This window comes from Mus musculus, chromosome 6 (genome assembly GCF_000001635.26).
Source record: "Mus musculus strain C57BL/6J chromosome 6, GRCm38.p6 C57BL/6J".
Lineage (NCBI taxonomy): Eukaryota > Metazoa > Chordata > Mammalia > Rodentia > Muridae > Mus > Mus musculus.
In genome coordinates, this window is record NC_000072.6 from 22,071,012 (window position 1) to 22,089,675 (window position 18,664).

Here is an 18,664-nt window from a genome sequence, read left to right on the forward strand (position 1 = left end):
CTCGAGGGTTCACTCATTTTCATAGCCATAGAGACCAGGACACTGACTTGACTTGAACAAATCTCCAGCATTAGAAAATAAGAGTCCATTAATGTGAGGCATTCACTGACGTGTGCGTGGCCTCCTCCCTCGGCTGTATGTCGCAGAGATTTGCTCCTGAGATCATGTCTGTTGTGGCTCATCTCTAGAACATCGCATTGTAGGGTGTATGCATAATAAGACACATTTATTAAGACTAATGCCTTGGCGCAGGCATTTGGTCTCTTCCAACATGTCACATTGAAAACTAATCGTGATAGCAACTGAAAGCGAAAGTCGCAGCAAAGCATATGGAAAATGAAACATGCATGCAGATTCCTACGCAGAATCAGAATCTTGCCTTCTGAGCTAGAGTTGTGATTAGAAAGGACACCTGTCCTGTCAGAAATGTAATTAACTGAATAAGAGAGTAGCTTTGAAAGGAGTTCTCCCCTTTGATGATGGGGTAGACGTGCTCCTGTTTGTGAGAGATGCATAGACTCTATTATACAGCAAACATCTTTCAAACCCTGTGATTCATCGCATATATAATTTTTGAGACTATTTTTAAAAACTACTTCTAGCACCATCTAGTGGTCAGATGGAGGATGTTCTCTTTTCCTCTTTTTTTTTTTTTTTTTTTTTTTTGTCATTTTTACTAAAGAAAAGGAGCCTGGAGCCCACAGTATAGCATTCCAAAGGGTCACCTTGTCCCAGAATGACAAAGCAAGGAATTCACCCATATTAAGTGAGGGGATCTTCTTGCCTGATGTGTCTCACTCAACCACTTTTGTGAGAATGCAAGCCCTGACAGCAATTCAAACCTGCAGGGAGACAGGAGTCCTAGGAACCAGAAGGAGAGGTCTCATTCGGTGTTCACTCAGCTGTAAGGAAATCTAGGTAAAATAGTTCCATTTGGCCTTCTTTTAGACTTATAAAGTGGAAATGATTTTATTGATTTTTCCTTCTTCATGTGGTCGTTATAAAATGCTTTGTATGGCAAGCTTTATTATAAATCTGTATGCGTTGCATATAAGGTTTCTTAGTTACGGTTCTATTGATGTGAGGAGACACCACAGCCAGGGACACTTGTATAATAAAGCATTTAATTTAGGGCTGGTTGACAATGTCAGAAAGTTAGTCAATGATCATCACGGCCAGGAGTGTGGTGGCATGCAGGCGGGCTTGCCTATGAGGCTTGTTTTAAATATAAATTGGCAGGACTTTGTAAGGGTTCATATGCCAGGGTAGTTTTATAGATAAGCTACCCTAAAAAATTAATAAGACATAGCATTAAATCCTTACTTATATATTAGACACTGACTGTATCTAGCCCCTCTTTAACCTCACATAATTATTTATGGGGTAGATGCACTCATGTTCAGATCCATATCTCCTGCTACACCACTATTCTGGATTTTTTAGGCTGATTATATTATCCAAACTAAGGAAGAATTTATTTGGAAGAAACTATTATGGCTGGATCTAAGAGGAGATTACATTTAGTTACTCATTCTGCTTTTATTATGTCATCAGATAACACAATCCTCCTGATAGAGTGCTCATGGGCATTATGATTAAGCACTGCAATGTGCACTTACAACAGGCAGAAGATGGTTTGGTTTTGTTAGGAAACTCAACAGCAGACCAGAATTGCTAGCCTTGAGCGAGAAAACTCTCCAGGCCTCACTACTTGCTTATATGAGATCTTCTAGGGATCCCCTTATACCTTATCTTATTACCCCTTTTCTCATGTGACTATACTAGACTCAACTGCTCAAGCTATCGATATCTCTGCCAAGCAAAAGGAAGGCCTACCGTGGGAAGCTTTATGCTGTAGTCACATATTTGGAGTTAAGGATGAGAGGTCAAGGGTGAGTCTCCTATGAGTGCAAACAGCAGCTTCAGGTCTGGGCCTCTCTGGTATAATAGCACCACCTTCCGGGCCTGGAAGGACTGGGTTCATATCTTTAAATTGCTTTGAATACTGCATGTTATACGTGTACAATGAGAAGTTTATGGGCATTAAATATTTTTTTTCACTATATTGCAAAGAGCTTGTCTTGGTCAGTGTTCCAATTCTGTGAAGAAACATCATGAACAATACAATTCTTATAAAAGAAAGCATTTAATTGGCAGCTTGCTTGCAGATCCAGAGGGTCAACCCATTATCATGATGGGGGCATGGTGGGAGTATGGCAGTACTGATGGCCTTAGAAAAAGCTGAGAGCTACATCCTCTTTTACAGGCAGATAGCGTAGAGTGAGCTTTTGAAACCTCATAGCTCATCCCAAGTGGCGTACTTCTTCTGACAGGGCCACACCTCTTAATCCTTCTAATCTCAAGTAGTCCCACAACCTGGTGACTAAACATTCAAACATATGAGCCAATGGGACCATTCTTATTGAAACCACCACAGTGGTCTAGTTTTATTTTTATTACTGTGATTAAAAATAACATATGGAAAGAGGTTTATTTGGCTCACAATTCACTGTTGCAATTCATATTGTGGGGACGTCAAGTCAGGAATTTAAAGATCACATTCACAGTCAAGAGAAGAAAGGTCAAACCCATGGGTCTTTGCTTCCTTCCTTCCTTCCTTCCTTCCTTCCTTCCTTCCTTCCTTCCTTCCTTCCTTCCTTCCTTGCTCTAGGCTAGCTTTCTCTTCTCTCATACTATTCAGGACTACCTGTCTAGAGAATGGCACTGCTCACAGTGGGCTGGGTTTTCCTATATCAATTAAGCAATCAAGACAGGACCCCTAAAATCGTGACCTTAACCCAACCTGATTTTGTTAATTCTTCATTTAAGACTCTCTTCCTAGGTAATTCTAGGTTGTGTTAAGTAGACAGTTAAAGCTATACCAGATAGCTAGTCTAGCCGATTGGTGAGATCAAAGTTCGGTAAGAACCCTTGTCTCTAAAAACAAGTCAGAAAATGAGAGAAGACACCCATATAGACACATATGGACAAAGCCCTCCATATAAACATATGTATACCCTAGATCTGTGGTTTTCAACGTGTAGCAACCCCTTTAGCAAACTTGTATCTCCAAAAATATTTTCATTATGATTCATAATAGGAAAATTACAGTTATGAAGTAGCAACAAAAATATAATTTTATGATTAGGGTCTCTACAACATGAAGAACTGTATTAAAGTGTCACTGAAGTAGAAAGATTGAAAAAACACTGGTCTATAGAAAAGTAGTCTATCAAATACAAAACACTGAACTGAAAGCTGCCCTTAATTTTATGTCATCCTGCTACATGGCACTTCTCTTGCTATCCACCTCATTTTAATTTAAGGGTGATTCCTTGCTGGTAGACCTCACTCACAGTTCTTCAAGTCAAGTCACACACATTGCAGTACTATTGGAGCAGACTCATTCCACAGCATCTCTCACTGACTGTAGACTGTAAAAAGGGGAGAGAAAGTTGGGAAATAGGATCTCTCTCTCTCTCTCTCTCTCTCTCTCTCTCTCTCTCTCTCCCCTCTCCCCTCTCCCCCCTCCCCCTTCCCCTCTCTCTCCTTTCTTCCCTCCCTCCCTTCTTCCCTATCCCCCTTTTGATGTTGGAATTCGATGTGCTTAACATCACTGAACTTTAAGTGTCACAATTGGACTCAACAAACAAATTTCTCTAGAATGGAGTTGAGATGCAGGGCTGTACTTATTTTTCAAGTATGAAGCCATCACTATTCATGACCCAGTAATCCAAATATTTCTGTCACAGGAATGTTTACTCTGACTCTAAATAGAATTACTAAGAAAGATGATGTGTTTAAGTGAACTGAATCTGTTCTTCGTCTTCTGTTTCGTGTTTTGCAAATGCTTCAGTTTCTTTAGCCTTCTCCTCCACTCAGCGTTGGTCAGTCTACAGCCAGTTTTAGAATAGTGCTGTGTCACCCAAGAGAAAGAACTTTCAACTATAATCACAGCTGGCTATAAAAATACAAGGTCCAATCCACAAAATGATATTTTAAATTTCCCAATAATACAATGTATTCGTAAACCTAAAGTGGCCAAGGGCAAAAGAAGAGAGTGCCAAGGTGCCAATGAAGACCTTAATGAAAGAAACTGTTACCCATTGGACAGATTTTAATAGAGCATTTTGCTATGCGTGAGCCACTGAAACACTTTTAAGCTGTCGGTGGGTGAAACTCCTTAACCATACAAGACATGGCTCACACCTAAAAGCAAAACTGGAAAGAGAGAAACCTCTAGTGTGTCAACACAAATCAACTTAAGAAAATTCTAGTGGGGAATACATGCCTTACAGCCAACTCAGACTCTCAGGACTAAAGTATACTGAGAATTTTGTAAAGTCATTTAGGAAAGAAAAGTTAGATCAAGGAGTGGACAAAAGCGCTGAGGAGCCAGCTTCTGGGAGAAACTGTCAGCAGCTACAGGATGCTGGGCAAGTACCTATGCGGGAGAAGCAGTGTGGGAGAGCCTGAACTACAGATCGCTTGATGGATAACGGTAGCCATGGACCTCTGTCTCGTTTCACCTAGAGCCATGAAATTGAATGAGAACTCTTACATTTCAGATCCCTTAGAGACACTTCGTGTCTTTTCCTCTAAATCCAACTTTGCTGGCCTGCTAGTGACCGCCAACTCCTCTTGGGAAGAGCACCCCAAGCCCACTCAAGCTGTGGAACCTGACTCCAGCCACAGGGGAACTGAGGCACAGTGTGGCAGGGGAGCCAGGCCAAACAACCCTTTGAGAAAGCTGGGCATCACGCTGATTGGGCAAGCAAAGTAAAACCGCCACTTTCAAAGCCCTCATCTCTAGTTCCAAAGGCCTTGTAGGGTAGATGGGTTTTGTTTTTTGTTTTTTGGGTTGTTTTTTTTTTTTTTTTTTTGACACTAAAGGAAGATTTAGGATCACTCAACCTGTAACATTTGTTTATTCACTGACTAATTTATTAATTGATTGACTGGGGGAAGGGACAAGCCACAATACACAAGTGGAAGTCAAGGGACAACCCACTGGACTTAATGGTCTCCCTTAAGGTTCCTGTAGGGATCGAACCCAGGTCTTCATACTTGGCAGCAAGCACCTTTGTGCTTGGAACTGTCTGTCTCACTGTCCCTCATCACAGAACGAACTTTCTGCCAAATTCTTCATGTAAAAGCTTACATGAAAAAATTTACATGTAAAAGCTTATTTCCTGGGTAGTTCCCTTCAGTTCACCAAAACACTGTTTCCCCAGTCACTCTCTTCCGTGAACTTTTGTACACTCTTCCCGTTCCAGCTCACCTGTACAGAGCAATAGTTTGATTTTCACGAGTCATGCCAAGATATACATTAAAGACTTAGTTTCTAAGTCAACATGATTCCTTCATTAGGGGAATGAAAAGAGGAAAATCAGTATTTTTAATATTTTTTCTTTGCTACTAGACATCTTGAATTCTTTCTGCTACTTCTAAATTGAGCTATAGAATCACTACATGTTGGCCAGAATCTATTGTGATCAAAAATAATGTCGATTTTTTTTTTCATGACTGGTGAGTGATATTAGGACTTACTGGACTTTTTAAATCAATGACTATATAACCCTAATTTATTGAAGATGTCAGGAACAATTTTGAGTGCCACAAATATTTTCTTCAAGATATTTTAAAAAAATAGCAAAATACATTTTTTTTTTTTTTTTACTATCAGCTTTTTCTCAGTCATCAAAGTAGCAGATTAAAACAAGGTAATTTCAAGTTTGGGATTGCCTTACAGGGATGTTCTAGTTTGCTTTATTTTCTGTTGTTGTCAAAAATATCATGACAGAAAGCAGCTTAAGGAAGAAATGGGGTTCATACTGCTTACACTTCTAGGTCAGTCTGTCACTGAGCAACTCAAGCAGAAACCTGGAGGTAGGAAATGAAGCAGAGACCATGGAAGAGTGCTGCTATTGGCTTGTTCCTTGATAGTGCTCATCTATCTTTCTTTTAAAAAAAATCCTAGACTCATCTGCCTAGGAATGGTACAGTCCATCAATTAGTAATGAAGATAATGCCCTTCCGACATGCTCACAGACAGTCTGATGAAGCCAATTCTTCAGTTGAAGTTTCCTCTTCCCAGTTGAATCTAGGTTGTGTCAACTTGACAATAAAAACTAACTAGCACAAGGGAGATGCAAATAAGCAAGGTTAAATGGAATCCTACCTGCTCAGGAGGCCACGGAGACAGGAAGCACACAAAATCAAGGTTAGCCTGTGCTAGAGTGAGTTTAAGCAAATTATTAAGACCTGTTGTCTTAGTCAGGGTTTCTATTCCTGGACAAAACATCATGACCAAGAAACAAGTTGGGGAGGAAAGGGATTATTCAGCCTACATTTCCACCCTGCTGCTCATCACCAAAGAAAGTCAGGACTGGAATTCAAGCAGGGCAGGAAGCAGCAGCTGATGCAGAGGCCATGGAGGGATGTTTCTTACTGGCTTGCTTCCCCTGGCTTGCTCAGCCTGCTCTTTTATAGAACCAAGACTATCAGCCCAGAGAGGGCACCACCCACAAGGGTACCTCCCACCTTGTTCACTAGTTGAGAGAATGCCTTACAGCTGGATCTCGTGGAGGCATTTCCCCAACTGAAGCTCCTTTCTCTGTGATAACTCAAGCCTGTGTCAAGTTGACACAAAACTAGCCAGTACACCTGTCTCTAAATGAGAAATGAAAAGGAAGGCTGGGATGTAGCTCAGTTGTAGAGTGTTTGACAAGCATACAAGGGACCCTAGTACCACATACAAACCAAAACCAAAACAACTGAGTGTGAAAGCCAAGCTTTGGATGTGGCAAATCTATGAATACTAATGCAATAACTCAACATATATAGAATATAACATATATATAGTCTATCATAATTTATGATATATTATTTATAATCTTGACAAGAGATGAAAAGTTTGTTGAACCTGAGCCCGACGGAACGCAATCACACTACTGGCCAGTGGTCAGGAAGGAACCTCAGAATCAGACCATAATTCTGTACTCGTTTGTCTTCCTCCAGTGTCCCACGCTGGTCACCTGTTTCTGGCATGTAAGTCCCTATCTCCCATGAGACTTCATTTAGTCAACTGTTGTAAGTTTCTGTGTCTTCTAAATTCTTATCTTGGGATTCAAAGATCATGAAATTCTTGCTATCATAAAAAAAAAAAAGCCTTGGCTCAAATATAATACCTTTGTTTGCAAACAATATACAAATAGAGAAGCTACTTGATAGTAACATTGTATACTTTATATATTAAAATATGATGTAAAAATTCTAGAGTTGTGGATTTGCCATTCTAGAACATGTTAATGCCTGGTTTCATTTAAAGGGTAACCATTACCCTCAGCCAGTGTTTGTATCTTACATTTAAGTTATCACTGACTACACTACATTTAAGAGGAATTTATAATTACTGTTGCAGATTCTAGTAAGCCATTAATTATTCTGATTCAAATTAAATCAATACTATTTCATGGTTTATTCCAGAAAATGTCTCCTGAGGGAGATGGCTTGATATTAGTAAAATGATTAACTTCTTTTACAGCAGGTGGATTTAGGCATCTACTTTATTGTCATATTTATTGGACTCTTATGTATTAATATTTGTTGGAAGCTGTGTTTCAAATTGTTATTAATGACACTCATTAATTTATGTTAAATTATTCATCTTGGGCTTTGCTGGGGTAGTCAAGCATTTTCTTTTCTTTAAAAAATTCTTGTCATCTGGAAAATTCATGTAGAAAAACATCAGAGGAAAATTAAGCTGCCATAAAGTAATAAAACAATCTTTCATGCTGTTTGGTCATTGCGGTGAAATCATAGGGCAAGAAAATTGAAGTGGTAGTCTAGACACAGCTTTTATTACCAAGGAAAATGAGTGGAATTCAAGGTTCTTATGTTGTCATGGTCAAAACATAGAGGAGTCCATGGGGAAAATTGGTTTTGTAGAACTGTGTGACTTTGACACTTCCACTGAAAGAACTGAATGAAGGGCACTTACAGCTTGCATTTGCTGAATGCTTGATAGGCGTGTGATTGATGGGTCGGTTAGTTGGTGGGGATTTTGTACAATGACTACTCCGTTTAAAGCGCGTTGCTGTGTTGTGTCATTGAGCTGGTCGTTCCACATACTACAGGGCATGGATTACATCTCATTTCCTATAACAGAAGGCATGTGATGCTTTTGCCCCCAAAGAGTATGGTATTGAAGTGTTGTCTTATTGATGTGTATATATTTATACATTTGTGGTATGACATGTCCTTCTGTGATAACAGCATGGCAAAGACCTCTGAGGCCATCAAGAGGAAGTCATCATCCACTGGCACACATAGAAGTGCAATGATTCCAGACTGTGAGATTGAAATGTGTTCTAATAATACATTTATGTGTTTGCCATACTCGTTCTCCCAAAGACACCATGGTCAATGCTATTTTAATAAAATGACAATAAAACCTGTTAAGGACTCAGTGCATTTGAAGTATGCAAAGTCCCAAATGACGACCTGCAATTGTCTAGGAAGTCTTGCTGTGAATCCATTTGGATCTGTTGCTGGCAGGACACTTTTGTTTGAACAAAGTATAGAGAGCTTGACTCGGATATGCTGTGTGTGTCAGTTCCAATTTTACTCTACTTATGACCTAACACAGGATTAGAACCTAATAGAAATTTCCTTTAAATGCGTAAAACAAGACATGAGCTGCTGCACTCCTTCCTCCCTTAGGACCACACAAAGCTAAACCTGACCAAAGAACAGGGTGTGAATCTTCCCGCTCTACTCAGGAGTGCAGATGTGGTATCAGCTGGGTCTACACAGTCATCCTTGTTATACATACATTTGTGTGGCTGTACCCCTTATTGTTTTGTCCTCTCCTGAAGAGGTGAAAGGATGATTGATTGATATTCCTCAAATACCTTCTCAGGGGGTGGTGGCTTAAAGAACATCCATCTGAAGTCTCTTTCCCATAAGGCTGCTGGGCCTCATACAAACAGAAGGGCAGGTGGTTGGCCCTGTGACATGCTGATCATTAATGCAATATGCTAAATTTGCAGGCCAATAAGTTCTCCTCACTTAATGCCCCATTAAACCATGTATTAGAATGGCAGCTTTGTATCCAGAATTAAGAAAACTAGACTTGCAAATGACCTTAGCTACTATCCAGGTACTCATTCAGCAAAGATTTGTTCTGTACCCACTATGCCTTTTGGCTGTGATTTTTTTTTTTCATCATCATTCACAACTGGAGCAGATTAAGAGGTGAGGATATTTGTTGTTTTGTAGGAGACTTGGACTACGACTCCATTGGTTACAAGGAAGATGCTAAACACTCATGAGTGACCTCAGGGTCACCTCTTTCTTAAAAACAGGTGATCAATGTATAGGTAGATTTTTGCACGTAGTGTGACTATGTGCTCACGCTAAAACTAGTTTAATTTTTAAAATAATATTTTATTAATTCTTCTATATTTTTATGTGTTCATACAATATATGCTGATCATACTCACTGCCCAAACTCCTCCTGGATTCCCTCTCACTCCCCCAGTATCCAATTTGTCCTGTGACCAATTTGTGCTACCCATATGCCCCAGTGTTGGGCTACCCACTGGAACACTGTAGACTTATCAGGTGCCACACTAAAAGAAAGCTGACTCTCTCCCTACTAGCATCCTTTGACTGTCAATTGTTCCTTAATGAGAGGTAGGGACTCATGGGCCCATTCAGCATTCATGTTGGAATATTGACTGACTTGAAATTACACATGTCACAGGTGAAACATCACAGCTGCTGAGTTCATGAGTACAGATGTACCTGACAATGTCAAATGACACTGTGGTCCCCAGGTTCCCTGACCTCTGACTCTTAGAATCTTTCTGCCAGGTCTTCCATGATGTTCCCTGAGTCCATGCACCCAATCTTACCTGATTATACATTTCTAATTTTTTTTCCCTCCAGTAAGTCCCATGATGTAATAAAAGAAACATTGGGTGGACCACTGTGCAGTTGTTGATATTTGATCAATATTCTACTGTTTTTACTTACAAACAGTAATTCCATATGGTTCAGTCTAAGCCATCGCCTGCTGCCCTTTGTCAATATACTTGCTGGATATTAAGATACCATTACTTCTCCTTTATTCTTTTCCTATATGTGAACTCATGAACACATGGTGGAGTGAACTGTGGCTACAGCTCCTCTTTTCCAAGTGTGGCATTGGTGTTGGGTCCTCTTCATTTAGCCCTGCAGTTCACTCCCGGCCTTCCTCAAGATGGCTGCCTTTCACAGACTACATCCATGTGGATTTCTTGACATTAGGTGCTAGCAAGAACTCAGGTTTAGGGGTAGAAGATGGTGGGTCATTGGTTGCCTATCTTTCTTGCCTTGGAAATATGTGTGCCCCTCTACCTGTAGTCTTTGCTTGATGACTACAATAGAAGCTATTTCTGGGTAGGACTTCAATGTGTGTATTTCTCTTATATATTTGGTTGTGAGCCTAGCCTTTAATGGCTGAGCCATCTCTCCAGCTTCAATGTGTGCATTTCTAAAGTCATATTTGTGATGCACGTGAGTTTCGAAGTTATATTTTCTGTAGCTTTTATACCTGCAAGATAAGCATTAAGATTTGTAAATGCCCACAGGCAGAAATAGAAATTAATACCCTTATAACTATATTTATTTATACTGCTAATCTCAAATCATTATTAATTGTTAATCAAGGACTTTTATCTTCACTGGAAATTTAAAATACAAAACACTGTATTTAGTTTCTTAATAAGAAATGCAAGGCAACATCCAAACATTTGTGGAACATAATTATATTTTTGCTATTACTTTCATATTAATTACTAGCTATGGGGCAAAACATTAAATCAAAGACACCAGAAAATTGGCAGCTAATCTTTTCTAGTACACGTGTTTTCCAGTGTTTAGTCTTTACCTGTGCTGTATATAATTACATGCTACACAGAGCAGGAGGAATTATTAAGCAAGGGACGTATTTTTAGTTCCTTAGGGTAACATTTTGGTTTGTAACCACAAGTTGGCTAAACAACTCCAAACTATTTCATTGCTAACAGGAGCACCTGGAAATGGTCAGCCTTGTGTTTTAGTATTATGAAAAGCTTTGACAACTCATGACACTCACATTCCGGAATCTAGAGGACTCTCCAACAGTGTCACAATCCCAGTGTTGATTGGCAAGATCAGAAATGCAAAGACAAGCCTCTTCTGGCTCAGTCTTCCTGCTCATATAACAGCACCCCAGTCAGCAGGCACTGGGACACATTTCACTACATATTAAAAGGCATGAGAAAGGCAGTCCTACTGCATCTCTAACAAATGGTCCAGTTTTACTCCAGGCGACTCATAAGCTTACAGGCTTCGGTGCTCTCTGAGACAAGCTAAGAGTATGCAATAAATAAAAGCACCGCACTACTCACTGGGTAGCATTTCACATCTGAATCTATTACACACTCTGACTTCATACCATGGGCAAGAAAACCTAATGGACATGTGCAAGGCACTTCACATGTAATTGCTTATAAAACATTTCAACTACCCCACGTGAGTGAATTAGAGAGTTATTTGGAAGACTACCCATGTAACAGAGTCTCTCATCTCCCAAATTCCTTAAGACTACAGAAGCTATTTTCAGTTGTATTGTGGGGAGAATTCTAGGCGTTCTGCATGTGTCTAGGAGTTAGGAGGGAGGAAGCAGGGTAGGAAGGAAGTGGGTGGGCTAACCTATTGAAAAAAATGTTGGATGGATTCACCAAAGACCTAAAAGGCCCCTCCCACAAATATCTGATTCTGTAATATAACATAAGATAATTGTGTTCACAATCACTTATAACACTTCCATGAAACACAGCTGATTTTTCTATACATTAAAGGAGTTTATGTCTGCTCATTTTTCCCATATTCAAATAAAATAAGAGTCCTTTTTGATATCAAGATATAACTAATTGCAAAAGGGATGTTGTTGTTGTTTTATGGGAATCATAAAATGTAACCATCAACAAGCCAAGATTGAGGGATTTTTGTCAACATCTTACTTTTTTCTTCCCCCATAGATGAGGATTTTACCCAAGGTCATGTACATGCTAATTGCATGCTCTACCACTAGGCTGCATACCTTGGCTACCATATTTCCAGGTCAGGTGGATGGCTCCATGAGTAAAGGTACTCACTTCCAAGCCTGACTATCTGGGCTCAGGCCCTGAGACCTGCACACATGCTGGATGGAGACAACCAACTCCTATAACTTGTCCTTAGACCTGCACAGGCACCTGCTCACACACACGTACACCAAATGTAATAAAAAAAATTGAGGTTGTGAATTCCAAGGAAAGAAATGATCTGCTATGCCTCTTCATTTATCAACTTCAACACCAAAGCAATTTGAATAGCACCAATTCTGCTGTTATGATAGATGGAACATCTTTACTAAGAAAGTCTTACTTATAATAGATTATAATAATAATAGATTATAATAATAATAGATATAGATTAATAATATATATATTAATAGATAATATAAATAATAAAAATAATATATATATTAATAATAAAAATAATATATATTAATAGATATATATTAATAGATATATATTAATAATATATAGATTATAATAATAATAGATTATCAGCATTCACTTGCACAGAATCACACTGTGTTACAGTGGGCTGTGGGAATGCATCAAACAGTCCTACTTCTGAGACTTTCACTTGGGAATGTGAGAGGTTTTAAATTAGACTATGATAGTATTGATGGAGTGTGTACAAGAGGAAAATTAAATTCCATTTTGAGACCTGGATAAATTGTGTAACTCAAAAAAAAGTAGTGTGACCTGGCTGGGGGGGGGGTAAAACAAGTCCTACACACTGTTGGATAGTATAGAAATTTGGATAAATGTTTTAAGAGGTTATTTGATAATGTCTAATAAAGGTACAACACGTTTGTCCACTGACCTGGTAACTCTACATGCCTAGAAGAATTTGGGCAAACTTATATAGGTGCACCCAAATAGTTGTAGGAGAATGTTTATCACAGTGTTGTGAAAATATCAATGGAGAAATATTTCAAAAGTAAGAACACAGCAGGGAAGAATGGCCTACTCAATTTTACATATATGGAGTACTATTATCCACTGAGAAGTGTATATGGAGTAATTCTCCATAAACCTAAGAAGTAAGCCAGGCATGGACCATTGGGAAGTCTCTCTTATATATTATAACAAAAAAACCAAAAACAAACAAATCCCTATGTATATACATTAGTATAGGCACATTGTTACTTATCTCAATTGTATCCATTGTATGTTTTAGAAAAGATAAGATGCTCCAGATGTCCCGTGTTTCTCGGGATTTTAAAAGTCGATGTGTAAGCACCCACTTCGGGTGGCGGAGGCTTTCCGTTTTTATTCTACGGCTTTTTGTACCTTCTGGGTTCTCTTTCTAAGCATATCCAAAATTTTCACCTTTTAAACATTTCAGTGTAACTGTTCTGAAGTAAGATATTGCTATTCTTCATTTGTGTCAACTTAAACCTTTCCGAAATAAAAACCCTTGTGAAGGGACCAAGGTCATGGGTCATAAGCAAGTAAAGTAAATGAAGCAATACTTTGTCGGGGAGTTAACTCCCTTTCTGAGTTCTGTTCACACCGCAGTCAGTGCCTACAGACACCTTTCTATCAGGGACAGAGCACACTGCTAAGTGTGGATGGAGATCAGCTTGGGGTTGAATGGTTAGAAATACGGAACCTATTTTCCTTTCTGAGCAAGCAAATTGAGAACCAGTTATTACCGTTTCTTTCCTGGTGATGGGGGGCAGGGCAAACAAATAACCCTCCAAAACAAACTCCTCTTTGATCATGCATTCTTACTTCGTAGATGCAACCTGACTTCAGAGTGGAGAGATGGACTCTGCAGTTTTGATGTAACTGATGGCACTGTAATTTAGAAGCAACTCCCGGAGGAACCAACAAGAATGACTGTCTTTTGCTTGTGACTCTTTTCAGAATTTCGACTTCCAGTGAGTTCCTCTGTGTGCCTGGATCAGGAGACACAGTCACGGCTGAGGGTTTCCAGTCATCTCTCAAAAGCAGAGAAGCCACATGTATGGAAACCTCGGGACTGGCACCGCAAACAGTTGTAAGATATCCATGTGTGATGTTCTATCCAACACATATTGTAGGCAACAAGAAAAAAAAAAAAAAAAACTAGAACTCAGAGCTCAGAGCTCGGGCATTGGGTTGGGGCGGGGTGGGAGGTTGTGACTTGGTGAATTGTTATGCCCCATTCAGAAGGATGCTCAGACATTGTGCCTTAACAGGGAGTGTCATCAGGGCTGGAGAGATGGCTCAGTGAATAAGAGGTCCACTGAGGTCCTGAGTTCAATTCCCAGCAACCACATGGTGGCTCACAACCATCTGTGATAGGATCTGATGCCCTCTTCTGGTGTGTCTAAAGACATCTACAGAGTACTCATATACATTAAATAATATCTATATTTGGTTTTTCGAGACAGGGTTTCTCTGTATAGCCCTGGCTGTCCTGGAACTCACTTTGTAGACCAGGCTGGCCTCGAACTCAGAGATCCACCTACCTTTGCCTCCCAAGTTGTGGGATTAAAGGCGTGTGCCACCATGCCCAGCTACTTTTTTTTTTAAAGGAACGTCATCATTGACTTTCTTCTAGACTAATTCAAGTTTCTGCTTCTGCAGAATAAACATTTGGATAAATTGGACTCTTAGCTAGTAAGTTACACTAATGTAAATTGAATTTAGAACCTTGACAGTGTAAAACTATAAAGTTTTAACTTCTATTTTATATCCGCACTGCATTGCTTTAGTCTTTGAATATGGCTGAATGGATTTTTTTTAGCTATTAAATTTTTATGAGTCCTACAATCTAAGAAAGGGTATCAAGTTGTTCAAGGTATTTCCAGGAAAGGATACTTTAAATATAATATTTATATTAATCTTTAAGAATTTTGTATAATGTATTTTGATCTTAATCTCTACCTTCTCTCCTCCCCTGAGATCCACCAGTCACCAAACCCCAGCAGCATCATGCCTTTATTTACTATTTATATAACACGTTGTACTACTTATATCATTGTGGGTGAGGAGCCATCCACCATGGTAGGGTGTGGCAATCAACCTTCCACGGGTCACATTCTTAAAGGAAACAGACTCTGTCTTCCCATAAGCCATTAACTCTCAACAGCTCCTCAGGGGTGGAACTTGTCAGACCCTCCCTGCCTCAGGGTGGATGGGTGAATGGCTTGATCTTACGCATGTCTAGTGGTAGCAGAACCAGCTGCTGGGAGGTCATAAAAGCAGCACTTTCAGTCTGGTCCACCCTGACCTCCAGCTCTTACAGCCCTTCCTTCACCTTGCTCTTCTGCGGGGTAGGCATAATATAGACGCCCTGAGGACCCACCGACCTGGATCTTCTGCACTGTGACAAGCTGTGAGCTTCTGCATTAGTTACTGTCCACTGTACAGAGAAACTTCTCTGACGAGATTCGAGAGCTTCACTAATCTATGGATAGCTTCACTAATCTATCAATAGGAATTTAGAGAGCAGTTTGATACTCTGTCCTTTTAACAACAAATTAGCAGATTTAATCCTGGAGCCTGCGAGCTCTTTAGGCAGATCCCTGGCCAGATTCACAATAGTAGACATCCATGTGCTCCTGTGGAACATGCCATAAGTCCAAGCAAAAGATTGTTACTTACCAATAACATCTATGCCACTGTCTTAGTCAGGGTTTCTATTCCTGCACAAACATCATGACCAAGAAGCAAGTTGGGGAGGAAAGGGTTTATTCGGCTTACACTTCCATACTGCTGTTCATCACCAAGGAAGTCAGGACTGGAACTCAAGCAGGTCAGAAAGCAGGATCCGATGCAGAGGCCATGGAGGGATGTTCTTTACTGGCTTGCCTCCCCTGGCTTGCTCAGCCTGCTCTCTTATAGAACCCAAGACTACCAGCCCAGGGATGGTCCCACCCACAAGGGGCCCTTCCCCCTTGATCACTAATTGAGAAAATGCCTTACAGTTGGATCTCATGGAGGCATTTCCTCAACTGAAGCTCCTTTCTCTGTGATAACCCCAGCTGTGTCAAGTTGACACAAAACTAGCCAGTACATCCACTATTGCACCTATGGGCACATTTTGCCCCCCACCCCCAGGCCTTTACTGTAGTTCACAGGTTCACTACTGGGTAGGATGGTGTTCCCCTGCCCCGAACCTACATATAGCACTTTTCAACACTACAGAAGCTGGCCAGCAGGGAAGGAAGTTTCCCAGTCAGTACCAATTTGATTCCTCCATGTTGTATGACTAAAGTGATTGGTGTCATTAGCAACAGAATCTTACCATCGGGTCCTGGTAGGCAACCAAGGACAATGACAATAGCCTGTGTTATTTGGGAGATCTCTGAGACACTCCTGACAGACTGCTTTAGGGAGGCATCCCACAGTGCACTGGGCTTTTACTTTGTAATCTATGACTCCTGGGAGGAGCATCATACGTACTGCCTAGTTCTGGTGAAACTCTTCTATGGAAAATGTAAACATTTTTGAAGTTTATAAAGCAGTGGGCTTCCTACAGCTTATTTTGAACATCGTTAGTGTTGGTTATCCCTCTCCAGCCTCCTCCACTGCCCTTCCCTCCCATACCCCCCCCCTTAAACCTCCCTCCACGTTTCCCCTTTCTCTTTCATATCATCCCTGTTCTTCCATCCTCCCTCCCTTAAGTTCTTTCTTTTCCTCTTCCCACCAAAGGTCCCTCCCTGCTTTCCTGGACTCTACAGATTCTGGGTAAAGGATTTTAGGATCACACGGGGGAGATAGGTATTTTAATTCTGTCATTCAAGACATAAACGAGTTGCCTCATCTACTTGTATAATTACTAGATAATGGTTCAGCATTTAGTAGTGCTTATTGAGAAATTAATGTGGCTTCGGCACAATGTTTTAACTTCCATAGTTTTCATAAGCACAAGCTACATTATTATTGATTAGGATTAGATTCCTGACATAGAGACAGAAATACAAATAATTTTACATTTTGGTATGATTTATGATGGAAGTGTGTTTGCTTCGTAACAAAACAAGAAACAAGTATTGTTTATTGCTATCTTTACATTTGGCCTTTAAGTTGGCCTTTAGTTATGAGCAATGAGGGGTGTTTGTTATGTAGATATGAATTGGGGGAACTATTCAAGCATATTCTTGATGGCCTGTCTGCTGTTAAATAATTCAATGTTTGCACAAATTGAAGAGAGCATCTAAGAAAGCAGGGGAGGAGGAGAGTTTCTCACCCAAATTCATGCATTCACTTCTGCTCAAAAGTCCCATGAATTCGAAGTCACAGAGTGTGACTAAATTAATTTTCATAATTCTTTAAACATTATTGTAAGTACTGTTTTCCTTTGGGGGGAAAATTGTTTGATTCAGTCTTCCAGTATAAAGACCCCTACCCATTGATGGCGTGTCTTTGTGCTCGTGCACCCCCTGGTGGCGAGAAAAAATCCAACAGCTGCAATTGTTTCAGGAAACCCACTGACCAAGGGGGGAGGGGGGAGGAGGTTTTATCAAGCTTTAGGTCATTCGCCCATTGCATACTCAATTTTAAATGCAGCGCTATGATTTTTTTTTTTTCTGTAGGAATCTGACTACAGTCGTTGCCCCGCACGAAGCAATCTCCAGAGCAGAAGAGCTATCTGTGATTCTTAAGGCATATGTGTTGGTGACCTCCTTAAGGCCTTTGCGGGCCTTCATTCATTCAACTGGCACGGTATGGAGCCCACCAAAGAAGAAACGCTTCACTGTCAAGGTAAAGGTCCTACGCAAGCTGTCGTCTCACGCGGTATGCTGAAGATAAGTAAAATGGGTTGGGCTGCCATTCTCTGATCTTTATGGCTATCAAATCCCTTTGAACAAAGATTGCATCTTTTTATTGCTGCAAGCCGACATTTTCATTTCATGAAGGTTCAAAAATGAGCTGAAAATAGCTTAATTCACTAAGGATCCTTTCCCCCCACACCTCTTTTCTACCTACCATTCTGAGGTCAGTTCTTTTACCTAGCGGCTTCTCGCACGTTCTCTGTTTTTCCTGGCTTTCCATTTATTTAAGAAAAAAAAATATAGTCAGTGTAACAAATGAAAATATGATTTTGCCTTTCTGCTTTCTGCTTCATCGTTAGGAAGCTCAATGACTGTTTCATTACATCAGTCAATACTGACAGTATCAGCTGGGTGAAAAGAGACGCCATGAAGTGTGCCTAACACTGCAAGCTGTGGTATCAAAGATAATGAGGGTGTTTGCAGGAAGAGCTTACTAGTATCTCCAAAAAGTTGAGTTATAAGGGGAAATGCAAGTTAACTTGGTTCCAAATAAGTTCTCTGCGGACACATTGGATAGAACTTTGATTTTGCAGGAACCATTGTTCAGAGCGTCGACAGGAGAGAACTGGAAAGAAACCAGAAGACATGGTCTTGAGGTTCAAAAGTGACAGGATGGTTTTTTTTTTTTCCTGGGTTTGCCTTGCATCAATTACGTTCTGAACTCTGAGAAGTGTTCCAGTAACGACACTTTACTTGTTCATTTAAACATTGTGATGAAACACTCACTGACCTAGTAACAGACACAGG

General features: G+C 40.2%; 1 protein-coding gene across 6 annotated transcripts in view; it reads left to right on the forward strand.

Moving 5' to 3' along the window:
* Positions 1-18,664, forward strand: part of Cped1 (cadherin-like and PC-esterase domain containing 1) — a 270,698-nt gene that overhangs the window by 85,302 nt on the left and 166,732 nt on the right. For all 6 annotated transcript variants that reach the window (XM_006505040.4, XM_011241054.3, XM_006505042.4 and 3 more), the window contains 2 exons: positions 14,019-14,151; positions 17,678-17,846. In XM_006505040.4, coding sequence (XP_006505103.1) covers positions 14,019-14,151; positions 17,678-17,846 — 302 coding nt within the window. The remainder of the gene's footprint in view (positions 1-14,018; positions 14,152-17,677; positions 17,847-18,664) is intronic.